The sequence below is a fragment of the Mytilus trossulus genome, chromosome 6 (genome assembly GCF_036588685.1).
Source record: "Mytilus trossulus isolate FHL-02 chromosome 6, PNRI_Mtr1.1.1.hap1, whole genome shotgun sequence".
Taxonomy (NCBI): domain Eukaryota; kingdom Metazoa; phylum Mollusca; class Bivalvia; order Mytilida; family Mytilidae; genus Mytilus; species Mytilus trossulus.
Window position 1 is genome coordinate 7328155 of NC_086378.1, and position 14071 is coordinate 7342225.

At 32.0% G+C, this 14071-nt stretch overlaps 1 protein-coding gene across 3 annotated transcripts in view; it reads left to right on the forward strand.

Moving 5' to 3' along the window:
* Positions 1-14071, forward strand: part of LOC134720684 (ATP-dependent DNA helicase Q4-like) — a 185455-nt gene that overhangs the window by 52030 nt on the left and 119354 nt on the right. For all 3 annotated transcript variants that reach the window (XM_063583110.1, XM_063583112.1, XM_063583111.1), the window contains exons 13-14: positions 5753-5935; positions 9536-9698. In XM_063583110.1, coding sequence (XP_063439180.1) covers positions 5753-5935; positions 9536-9698 — 346 coding nt within the window. The remainder of the gene's footprint in view (positions 1-5752; positions 5936-9535; positions 9699-14071) is intronic.

A 14071-nucleotide genomic window follows, 5' to 3' on the forward strand; every position in this document is an offset into this window, starting at 1 on the left:
CAGATTTAGTGATAAAATTTTAAAACTGTTTGATTGAGTTTTATTAAACTATTAATTATGTGACTTTTAAAAAAACACATTCTGCTACAAATAAGACTTTCAATCTAGTTGATAATTCACAGGTTACTGTAATATGCAATCAAGATACATTGTCTGTCTCACAGTATGGATAGAGCTTTGATTTCAAAAACCTATTTGAGCTGAAATTGATGAACAATACTCATAATTTTAGTGTACTCTGTACCAATATTCATACTCTGCTTAAAAAAAAGTGGGGTATACTGTTTTACCTCTGTCTGTCCTGTTCATCCGTCTGTCTGTCTGTCCATCTGTCCCATGAAAATGTTTTGTTGCATTTTTCTCAGGAACTACATTACAAGGATTTCTGAAATTTATATACAAGTCAGTGTAAAGCGTTTTCAGATTCATCTTCCTGTTTACCTTATACTTTAAGCAGGAGTATCATTAGTGAGCTGTAGCTCACAGATTCACTTGCTTCCTATGCTTTGCCTTCTTTAATTTTGTTCTTTGAAATTTTATGTTAAATAAGTCTCTTGGTGCATAGTTCAAGCCTATTACTAGTCAAAGGTACAAAATTTATTTGTCTATTGTAAAAGACAGAAAACAAATTTTATGTTGCAGTTTGAATTCATTTCATGGTGAAAAGATTCCCTATTGTCAGTTAAATAGAATAAAAATGCAGATATTGAAACCATAATTGTTCAGTTTGCAGTGGCTTTGCACTCAGGTAAATCCAAAGTAAAGTTACTCAAGTTACTTGAAGAGCACTATTTCATCAGTATTGATTTCAGTTCCAATCAAATTACGTACTTAAAAAAATCGTCTTCAAATCATCAACAGTATCAAAGAGCAATGCAAAGATTTATCTTAGATAATAATAGGTTGTTAATATATGACCTTTCCTTTGATTGATATAAAATAATCATACGGTCACAGACTTCATTTTTGATTTATTAGAAAAAACAGTAATTACTTGTAACTGATATATAGCAAACATACTAAGTGGGTGAACGTATTATTATTTTACATCATTAAAAAGGAAATTTATCAGCCAGCAACATATATCTTTAAGAAAAATCTTTGTACTGGAAAGGAGTTTTTAAGAGATAATTTTGACAAAGTTTTAATAAATTTTACATACTTTCAAACAAATGTTGAATTTTAGGAAATTGTAAATTTTTATATTTTGGGTAATAAAACATATGAAGTACATTTGAGCTGTGCCTGATAGAAATCAACCGTATGCAATTGCACATATACATGTATATGTAAAGAATTTGGAACAATCAATTACAAAAGAAAAGTCTTCTATGAGTTTTGTTCTATTTTTTAGGGTTCTTACAACAACGATCAATCCAATTAAATTGTACACAGTTACATACTATGGAAGAGATTTTTTTCGATCTGACAATTGGTTAACAAATGTATTGACATTCTTTTGCATAAGGTTGTTTTCTATTTAATGCAGCTCATTTGTTTTTGTTTTAGGAGAAAATCAAAATAAACAAACTTCCAAAATTGATACAATTTCTCAAATTTAAGCTAAATTAATAGAGACACTAATATCTTTAAAAAAAAAGGAATATATATAAAAAACAAAGAATGCTGAAATTGGAAATTTGAGCAGTCTATATTAGGAATTTGGAAATGCATACATGGAAAATTTTTGTGTTTAATGTTTTAATGTTTGTTCAAGTTGGTGGAATTTGATTGAGTTAATTTAACAATATTTTGTTTAAATTGGATATCCTTCAAATATTTATTACTTTGATATTCATTAGTATGTCTAACAAGCCTTTTTTTATCTGATATATGGTCCAATTTGTCTATCTAATTATTGGCATGTTTACCATTAATTTAAATGTTAAGTATGGTTGATATGTATGTCGGAAAGTCAGCGTGAACACTGAAAATTAGATGGTATAACAGGCAAAGACTGGTAATAGATTTTACAGTAAATAGGGAACCAACTTATGGGTTTCTATAATAATTGCCTCATTACTGTGAAACAGTGTCTGGGTCCCAATGACATCTATATGTTTTGTACATTACAGGCCTAGTGTTGCATTCAATTATTAAGCAGGAAGGTTGGATATCATTAAAAGGCTTTATCACTTAAGAAAACACATCATCAATTGCACTTCTATGGAAAAAATACAAAAATAATAAAATAATTTCTACAGTATATAAATCTAAACTCAATGATACAGAAGTTAGAGTATGGCTTCCTTATTATACCCCACACAAGGAAGTAATAATAAGGACATACTATGTAGATGTGCATATCGACTGGAAATTACGATTCAATTTTTTTTCTAGGAGTCACGACTTTTGAACTTATTTGCTTCAATATACTACTACAACAGTTTGTCATCGCAACTCCTCTGAAACCACACACCAGAATTTAATGAGACTTTTTTGATAATAAAGATGTAGATGTGCATATCGTCAGGAAATTAGTATACAATTTTGTTTCTAGGAGTTTTGTTACACCCCTCTGAACTTATTTGCCTCAATATACTACTACAACAGTTTGTCATCGCAACTCATCTCCCATCCCTAGATTTTCCATCATCTACCATGGAAAACTTCATGGAATTGCATGATTTTTTTTCCCATTGAATTCCATGGAGTATTCGAACATGGAAAAAAAAAGAGAAAAAAAGGAAATCATAATATTTCCATCTAAAACATTTTCCATTGAATTCCATGAAAATATTTTCCATGATGTTTCTTTTTCCATGGAACTCCATGGAAATATTTCCATAATTTCTCTTTAAAATGCATGGATTGCTCAAATTTACCTTTTTGCAATACACCCTTTTTAACGTATCTGTAATAATAAACAGAAAAAAACTAGGTGCCATGCTTTTTTAGCTCACCTGGCCCGAAGGGCCAAGTGAGCTTTTCTCATCACTTGGCGTCCGGCGTCCGGCGTCGTCCGTCGGCGTCCGTCGGCGTCCGTCGTCGTCCGTCGTCCTGCGTCCGTCGTCGTTAACTTTTACAAAAATCTTCTCCTCTGAAACTGCTGGGCCAAATTAATCCAAACTTGGCCACAATCATCATTGGGGTATCTAGTTTAAAAATTGTGTCCGGTGACCCCGCCAACTAACCAAGATGGCCGCCACGGCTAAAAATAGAACATAGGGGTAAAATGCAGTTTTTGGCTTATAACTAAAAAACCAAAGCATTTAGAGCAAATCTGACGTGGGGTAAAAATGTTCATCAGGTCAAGATCTAACTGCCCTGAAATTTTCAGATGAATCGGACAACCTGTTGTTGGGTTGCTGCCCCTGAATTGGTAATTTTAGGGAAATTTTGCTGTTTTTTGTTATTATCTTGAATATTATTATAGATAGAGATAAACTGTAAACAGCAATAATGTTCAGCAAAGTAAAATCTACAAATAAGTCAACATAACCAAAATGGTCAGTTGACCACTTTAGGAGTTATTGTCCTTTATAGTCAATTTTTAACCATTTTTCTTAAATCTTGGTAATCTTTTACAAAAATCTTCTCCTCTGAAACTACCAGGCCAAATTTAAACAAACTTGGCCGCCATCATCATTGGGGTATCTAGTTTAAAAATTGTGTCCGATGACCCCGCCAACCAACAAAGATGGCCGCCATGGCTAAAAATAGAACATAGGGGTAAAATGCAGTTTTTTGCTTATAACTCAAAAACCAAAGCATTTAGAGCAAATCTAACAGGGAGTAACATTGTTAATCAGGTCAAGATCTATTTGCCATGAAATTTTCAGATGGATTGGACAAACTGCTGTTAGGTTGCTGCCCCTGAATTAGTCATTTTAAGGAAATTTTGCCGTTTTTTGTTATTATCTTGAATATTATTATAGATAGAGATAAACTGTAAAGGGAAACAATGTACAGCAAAGTAACACCTAAAAATAAGTCAACATGACCTAAATGGTCAATTGACCCCATTAGGAGTTATTGCCCTTTATAGTCAATTTTTAACAATTTTCATAAAATTTGTAAATTTTAACTAACATTTTCCACTGAAGCTCTTAGGCCAAGTTCAATACAGATAGAATGATTGTAAGCAGCAATAATGTTCAGTAAAGTAAGATATACAAACACATCACCATCACCAAAACACAATTTTGTCATGAATTCAAATGCGTCCTTTGTTTAATATTCACATAGACCAAGGTGAGCGACACAGGCTCTTTGGAGCCTCTAGTTTCAATTTGGTAAGGTCTTATGAGGGTTGCACTGGTCAGTAATAAGAAATAAAACTCAACCATCATTTTAACCTTTAATGCAAATTCATTTGATGTATTATGATAAATACAATAAACAAGCAAAAACTTTCAAAATTGGTATATGTTTGCACTGCCTTTATAACAAGAAATTATGTGAGCGCGCTCACTTAAAATATAGGTTCCTTAATTTATTACTTGTTAAAGGCACAAGGACATAAATGTCAATGACTTGATGAGATTATAGTGAATAAAAACCCAGCTGACTGAGTTCAATATTTATGTTGACCATTATTCACATCACATGGGTGTCACTGAAGATAGTAATTTTAAGTTAAGAAAAATGACTTCAAAGTTTCAAAAACAAAAAACTATTAAAACAAACAACAGTATACAAAATATGACATAGAAAACTAAAAACTGAGCAACATGACCCCCTCCAAAAGAGAAGTTGATCTTAGCTGTCTAGAAGAGTAAGCATATTTTACTCCACACATGGCACCCATTAATGATTATGTCACTCATGTAAAGGAACAGACCTGTTTATAATAAAATTGAGAATGGAAATGGTTGTGTCAAAGACATAAAACCCAACCAAAGTAGAAAACAGCTGTATGCCACCAATAGGCCTTCAACACAATGAGAAAATTCCTCACCGGGAGGTGTTCTAGCTTAAGCTGGCCCCTTAACAAAATTTGTGCTAGTTCAGTGAAAATGGACATCACGCCAAAACATATGAATGAACTAAAATTAAAAAACAAACAAGTATATAGTTAGACTGTTGGTTTTCCCTTTTGAATGGTTTTACATTACTAATTTTTGGGTCCCTTTATAGCTTGCTGTGCAGTGTGAGCCAAGGCTCCGTGTTCAATACCTTGACCTATAATGGTTTACTTTTATAAATTGTTATTTAAATGGAGAGTTGTCTCAATGGCACTCATACCACATCTTCCTTATATCTAAGATTAACAAAGGCCAGAGTCTAAATTGGTAGATCATTTGGGGAAAAGGAGGACTGAATTGTTATTAATTACTGGAAGAAGGTTATAATATGCATCAGAAATTACGAATGTTACCAGTGTTTTGGGTTATGTAGATAACTTTGTACTGGTTTTGTGTCTCTCTGACCTCTAAACTTCCTTTCCAATCCATAACTTTGTTAGTACTTGAAAAGGTTAGTGGCTATGGGGCTCTTTTCACAACAACTCTTTCCTCATTTCTCAATTTCAAATGAAATGGAAGATAATTTGTTAACGAAAAAGCTATTCATATTTAATTCTATCAGCTAAAATAGAACATTATTTGTCAAAAAAATAATCTTTTTGTGAAATCAGATACTAATTGGTTAGCAGTTTCATTCTTTTCACACTAAAGTTCAATGTAACCTTCAAATTGCAGCTGCTACCAACTCTCTATTTTTAGGTCAGGGAATTCCCTCAGGTTTAATTTCTGTTGATTAGTATATTCCTTATGGACTTAATTGTTATGAACATTTCTGTGTTTTACAGGTTTTAAGAGAGAGGTTTGGTGTAAAGTGTTTCCTTGGTCTTACAGCAACTGCCACATTGTCAACAGCCGCAGATGTTGCAAAGCATCTTGGGATTGATAATATAGAAGAAGCTGTTGTTCGTGGTCCGCCAGTCCCTAAAAATCTATTTCTGTCTGTTTCTAGAGATGAAAATAGAGATGAGGTATGATATATTCTGACGTTCTCAAAGTTGACACATTTAACAGATAGAGAATAAAAAAGAACAGGATAGATATAAAAAGAGAAGATGTGGTATGATTGCCAATGAGACAATATACTCTCCACAAGAGACCAAAATGACACAGAAATTAACCACTATAGGTCACTGTACAGCCTTCAACAATGAGTAAAGCCCATATCTCAATAAAAGGCCCTGAAATGACAATGGAAAACAATTCAAACGAGAAAAGCTAAAGGCCTTATTTATGTACACACAAGTCCTTGAAATACTGACATATCACATAATCACAGATCATAAAACACAAATTTTATAACTATGTATATATGTGCTTTCTGTAAAGTTTTTCCCCTGTACTTATACCTATAGATCTTGCATAAGGTCAGTTTTCTCTGTTCTCAAGGGTGACTTTTATGTATAGGTTTAATTGTAATTTATAACTAAAATTAAAGGAAAATTGAGCTTCTTCAATTGATAAGGTTCAAACAAAACTGGTGATATTTTTTACCCAACAAGCATCTCTTAGTTTGAGTTAATTAAGTCAGATTGCCTTGATTGTAAGTGACAAATGCTTAATGCAGCAAATCCATTTAGGGAAAGCAAGATAATAAATTAGTTATACCAATCTTACTGTCTTAAATAAAGATACACAAGTGAGAGTCTATTTCTGTGATTGAAATAATTGTTTCTCAATAGTGAAAAAACATCCATTTCTCTAATTATATATAAAGTGTGTCCACTTTAACATTGAATTACTGAATATTATTGTCAGAAACCTTTTATTGGTGTGATGTATACAAGACTTTATATAGTGATTTCTTTAATTCCAATGTTGTTTACAAGTAAGAAAATAAATAGAACAAAATACTAAATTATGGAGTGTTAAAGCTTTAGATAGTGATACTTGGATTTTTGGTTCATCTAGGGGATTCAGATACTGTATACCATCTTATCTTTGAGACTTTCGCCAATAGAAAAATAGTCCATACTTAGCATGCATTTTAAGGTCTTCTTTTAATTTCTCATTTTCAAAAGTTGACTTATTGTGCCACACTTGTATATATTTGACTCTTTCAAGGGATACTTCATCTGCTGATGATATACAATTTACATTCACATTATTTTTTCTTGCTCGCGAAAATAAGTTGGTTTACAGAAATCCTGATTTGTTTATATCTAAATATCAAAACATGAAGTTGTGCACCTTCTTATTTTTATTTTTCATTTTTGTTTGAATTGAATTTTAGGGTTTCCCATTATCAAACAAGGAAAATATGTGGCAGTCTTGTCTCTCTATGAAGACTTATAATCAAGTTTTTAATGAAAATGAAGTTAGAAATAGACTCCTAGGATAAATTTAAATGTCAAACTTCAGACATGAGACAAAATTATTGAAATCCTTGACTATTTTGACAGTCTTCTTAACATTAGTTTTATATGATTTTTCTGAACTGTTTAATAAAAAAGGTCACTGACCAGTTTTACATATGTAGGAATAAAAAACTTAAATCAAATAGTTTGGGGGTGGGGGGGGGGGGGGGGGGGGGGGTCAACATTACTGCAAGTTTTGTTAATCTAAAATCAATTTTACATATATCCCTATTGGTCAACCAATTTTTCCCAAATTAAGTTAAAAGGGGGGGGGTCAGTGAATAAACTATGTGAATTAAGTTTTTTATCCTTCATTGAACTTTTGATGCCATCCCTAAAGTCAATATTATTTTTTAATGATGAGATCAGTTATAAGTTCAAAATTAAAAGTACAATTTAGGGGTGATATTTGAACTTCACGTGTTCTATGAAATGATTGTAAGATGTATATATATATATTCTAACAGGCACCACTTGACCTTGTCCTTTTTCTATGGTTAAAGTATATCCCATCTGATGACTGGTGAGTTTGAATCCCTCATATTGTAGGTGAACTCTACTCCAATCTTAATTGACTAGGATTGTTAGTTTTCCTACAGAAGTCGATGTATCTCTCCCTGCACTTTGGCTTCCTTCACCAATAAACACTGAACACCACAAAATAACGTTGGAAGTGGCGTTAAACACCAATCATTCAATCAATTAACCTTTTACTGATGTATGCATTCCACTTGTCGCCCTGTCTTAAGTCTGTTTTTGTCCCTCTGTCTATCATGTCTATGTTAAACTCATTTGTCCAAATTTTTCTCTGCTCCTTCATTATTGATGGATCTTTTTAATGATGAGTTGTGCTATCAAATAAATTTTCAGATATGTCAGAGTGTCATTTCTTATATGACAATTATTTGTCAAACTTTTATTCAACCTTCTGAGAAAGAAATTGTTTATTACCGATTTGTCAGCTGCATTAAGGAATGATTTGATATTTGGTTTGAAATTGCATAAATTTTGCCTTGTAAGTGAGTTTCATATCTGCAGGGGAGTGACTATTTGTTTGATCATACTTTGATTGTTTGTGCTCACTGAGCATGAAATTTGTCATCAATGTCTAATCACTGGTGGGGGTATACTTTGCACGACATCGTCTACAACTTGTTGGTTAATATCAAAATAAGAAGATGTAGTATGATTGCCAATAAGACAACTCTCCATCAGAGACCAAATGACACAGACATAAGCAACAGTTAATTTGAATTATTTGTCACCAAAATGTCAAGATAATTATACAGGTTGGCCAACTTTACACAACCTAGTTCTAATAGGCATGTGTAGTTCAATTTGTCATGGTTTAAAATATGTCTGAAATATTTGCCACTGGAATTTAGACAAAAAAATAATATCTTTGTAATTTTTTTAAAAGAGAAAAATGACCAATGACAATTCACTATCATATGATGGAAAAGAAAAGTATATCTTGTCAATGTTATCATCTGTATTGATCTGTCAAGCAACAGATGTATTGATATACCTTTTTAGCTCACCTGGCCCACAGGGCACATTTTGGCACACTAACTTAAGTTTGTCTCATTCAAATGAATTGGAACTCACACACAATGCTGAGAACCACAACATGCAGATAGCTTACAAATTTTAGTTATGAATCATTTTCTATTCTGAAGTTTTGCTCTTTTTTTTTAAATTGAAGATTGCAAAGGCTGAGTGGTGAGATTAATGTCCTCAGACACATTTTTTTTTCATTAAAAAAGCAAACTAATTAAAGGCAACAGTAGTATACTGCTGTTCGAAACTCATAAATAGATATAAAAGAACAAATCCAGGTTACAAACTAAAACTGAGGGAAACACATTAAATATAAGGGAGAACAACGACACAACAGAAACACAACATTAAAATGTAACACACACAGAAATGTACTAAGCATTAGACAAAATAACTACTGTGGATTCATTATTATTCGTTGGATACCAATTTTCGTGGATTTGGTGGATACAGGAGAACCACGAATTCAAATGTTCAACTAATAACAAATTTTCTAATGGAATGACTGTAGACTTTGCCAAAACCACCAAATTAGATATCCACGAATATGTAATTTTTCCTCAAACCACGAAAATTGGTACCCACGAAAATAAATGAATCGACAGTATTCTAAAGCTTGCATTTTTTTCATTTTTGAAAGTTGTTTTTTTGTAGTCATTGATAGGATTGTTACAAGGTGACAGATTTTCAAATTGTGAATCTATTATTCTGTACTGCACTAGACGTGATACCACAGAAAGACTAGCAACACTCATTCGTACAAGTCTTCAGGATCAGAAGGGAGAGAACTGGACTGGAGATCGTACAAAAAGAAAAGGTAAGGAATGCAATAAAAGGATACTTCTCCACCATCACTTATTAAGTTCATGACAATGATTTCTCCACCATCACTTATTAAATTCATGACAATGATTTCTCCACCATAACTTATTAAGTTCATGACAATGATTTCTCCACCATCACTTATTAAGTTCATGACAATGATTTCTTCACCATCACTTATTAAGTTCATGACAATGATTTCTCCACCATCACTTATTAAATTCATGACAATGATTTCTCCACCATAACTTATTAAGTTCATGACAATGATTTCTCCACCATCACTTATTAAGTTCATGACAATGATTTCTTCACCATCACTTATTAAATTCATGACAATGATTTCTCCACCATAACTTATTAAGTTCATGACAATGATTTCTCTACCATCACTTATTAAGTTCATGACAATGATTTCTCCACCATCACTTATTAAGTTAATGACAATGATTTCTCCACCATCACTTATTAAGTTAATGACAATGATTTCTCTACCATCACTTATTAAATTCATGACATTGATTCACATTTAAATGACTTACTGTTTCCAATGAAATTTGAGAATGGAAATAGGGAGAGTATCATAGAGACAACAACCTTACCAAAGAGTAGAAAACAACAAAAGGCCCCTAATAAGTCTTCAATAAATGCTTTTAATAAACCCTGATATGTAACCTTAGGACTAGTTCGGACCATAATGAGGACACTGCAATGACATTATGGCAGCAGTTATGAAAATTTATTTTAGTAATACCTTCATAAACTATTTTAAGGAAAAAATTTAGGATTTTCTTTTACAAAACAATCTTATGTAAATTCTGCTAAGATGTTCTTCAAAAACGCACATGCCGCACATGCCATTTCACAACTTGCTAATTGTTTTAGCATTTATCATTACTTAAATGTAGTAATTTCTGTAACATCTATTATAAACTATCATTTCCTGATATAATTTACCATCATTACCTGTTAGGTGTACTAGCTTTTGATTCTATTAGTATATACTGTCCATTACTGTTACTTGTTTGTATTCACAATGAAGAATTAAAAGAGCAGTTTGTTAGGATTGATATTCTTTATAAGACAAATTAGTTAAATAGCATGAGCCTGATTAATCCTGCCAATTTTAAACAAAGATGAACTTTTAAAGTCTGTATATATCACTAAGGTTAATAAGCTTTTGGAAATTGGAGTGCTAAATAGTGCATTATTTAATGCAGCTGCACTTTCAACACCCTCATTAAGTAAGGATGTAATAGTGCATACTTATTTAAAAGGATTCATTCAAATACAGATATAATTGGGTTTTTTTAATGAACAAAAAGTGTTCTTGTGTTCTTCTATTTTGAGAGAGGACCTCTGTGGAGGAGTGATGTAAATAGTCAACTTCTGTATCACTATCCAGTCAACATTGAGTTTGTGATTTGGAATCCCATACAGGGCAGGTGCACTGGACTCCAATCTTATCTGACTTATCCTGTCCAAGGTTGTGGGTTCTCTCTAAGGACTCTGGATCCCCCCCCCCCCCCCCCCCCCCCCAATAAAATCTGACTGCCTCAAAATATCACAATTGTGTTCAAAGTGGCGTTTAAAACCTATTAATCAATCAATCTATTATAATTACATTCCGTGTATGTTTCATTATAATACATTATTTTAATTGGCTAACAGCAATCTGGCATCAATCTAAAATTGACTCTCATTCGAAAATGAAATGTAACATTCACGCTGACATGAGTTTCCGCAATAAAGTGCACAGATAAAATAAAAGGATTACTTGATAGATATCATGTCTGCGTTCAATGATTTTACACCACAATAAATTTACAAATAGAGTCATTCAATTCTTCAATACACCTTATCGCTATTTGTCCGCCATTACTAGAAATCAGACAGGTTCCTGTAAAATTTTGATGTCATAAAACAAAATATCTGACACCACAATGGTAAAGTGATTGTTGTTTGCATCAAGAGTTCAAGCGGCTGGGTCAGCCGGATTAGCGATAAGGTGTATGAGAAAAAGGGTCATCACTCTTTTTAACATCCCTTGCCTATACAAAATTTATATGAATTAAGAGTAAATTTTGATAGTGCTTTCTTCTTTTGTTTCCGTCTTGTACAGAAAAATGTGATGCAGCCTTGTACTACTATTTGTTGTTAATTATCAAAGTGCAGATCTGCTACTACTTTCTACCAGAGGGCAAACACTACTTTTGCTATTGACAAGGATTTCAAGTCAAGCTGCTAGCATCACTTTCTTTATACTCATACAATTAATTTTACACTGTTAAATGTTATGTCTTTTTTAATGTTTCTTTAGGGAAAACATTTAAAATAGATAAGGAAACTGTCATTTTTTAATTTTCTCATAGCTGATGTTAGTTGCTACTACATTTGTTAGATGGTTACACTGATTACTGTGAAATCAGAAATTAAGGCAACTTTTGAAGAATGGACAAAAATGCAAGATTCACTATTGCAATAAGGGGAAAAGCTGCATACAGATAAATGTTCATTTGTGTATGAGATTTCAAAATACGAGTTTTTATTATTGTGATACTCACTTAGATGCATTATTCACATTTATAAAATCCTAACAATACTTTCTAGATTTATATTATTTAGTCTGATTTTCTCATCCAGGTATCACTAGTAATGATAATTGCTATTTTGTGCATTTTTGCCTTGATTTTTTTGGTGATAATTTTTCAAATGCTACTCGCTTGAGATGGAAAATTATCGCTAGAATCTAAGGAGGCATGTGACGTTGCTAATGAAATGGTGATTAAATTGACAACCTCGTCATAGGTGAAATTGAGATAAACAAATTATCATTGGTCATATCAACTCGATAGCTTTTCTCACTTTCGCTGTACCGGCTAAAGCGAGAAAATCAATCTTGTTGAGATGATCAACAATAATCTATAACTACCCATCATGCCTAAGTTTGGTGTATAGATTTAAAAAAATTATCTAAAAACAGCCTTGTCATATTCATTAAGTAAGAAGGACATGAAGAATCTGAAGAATTTACATTTTAAACAAACAGCAGTCAAGGAAACATATAACATTACAATTTTAATGAAAAATTTAGTGGTGCATTAAAGTTTTAAGTAGAAAGTCTGATTTAATATGCTTTTAATGGAGTCTTTCACAAGATGTATGTCATTCTGTCCTACTTTATATGCTTTGATACGATTAGTATTCTACGATTATTTTGACATGCTAAATGTTTTGGTAAAACAGTGATGTCCAGTTTAAAGACAGCTCACAGCTGATTACTGTAAATTCAGAAATTATTGTGTGCATTTATTATTGCCATTTTCGATTTTGTTATTTTGGACTAAAAAGCAGTTTTATTTATTGCAATATTGAGAACCTTTCTGTTTAATTCATTTAAAAAATTTCAAAATGCGAGTTTAAATCATTTGCAATTATAACCCTTTTGCATTTTTCATTATAATAAAAACCTCGCATTATTTTTGAATTTACAGTACTTTTATCCTTTTGGACTAACAATTGAGTCAATGTAGTATTGACTTTCATGACAATTGTTTACAGGACAAACATTTGGGATTTTCAAACGCTATTACCCCTTTTTTTGACATGACTTACTTTTTTTCCCCATCTATTTTAAGATAATTAACAGATGTATCTATGACTTTGGCCTTCACAAGGGAGTACTAAGAGTTACTAATGTATTAATCCAAAGACTAATTAAGTGGCAATGGTGGTGTTATAAATGTCATCATCAATCTAGAACAGAACATGCATTTTACTACTGATTCATTATTACACCACTGTGCTATCTTTATTAGATTATATGAATTAGAATGGTTCTCTATGCAGTTTTATTAGGGATTAAAAGTGTTGAGTACAGCACATTTTGTACAATGCATTAATGTATCGAAGTGTTTGTACTGAAAATTTGTGCACAGTCAGCAATTTTTAAAAGTACATAATTTAAACCAGGAATTACACATTAATTAAATCTTAGTTTTCACTTATTTTGTTGTAAATATTCCAATGCATTATTGTAACATTGCATGACATGGATAGCACCTGCCTGCTTGAATTTTGTGTCTTATTTGGACGTAAAACATCACTTTAAATTACAATATGAATGTTGTCTGCCAATGAAATTGATGGAATTCTTGTGCAACTTCTATAAAATGTAATTATTGAGTGACATGTGTCATCAAAGTCATGTGTCTTTGTCCTTGTTACACTTTGTTTTTACACAATTCTTTAAAAAAGAAAATGCATTGACAGATTTAAACCAAACTTGGATGATTATTTTTAAAGGACAGGAGTTTGTGCACTTTTGATTTCAAATTAGATTCACATGATTTGGGGTTTTCACATACC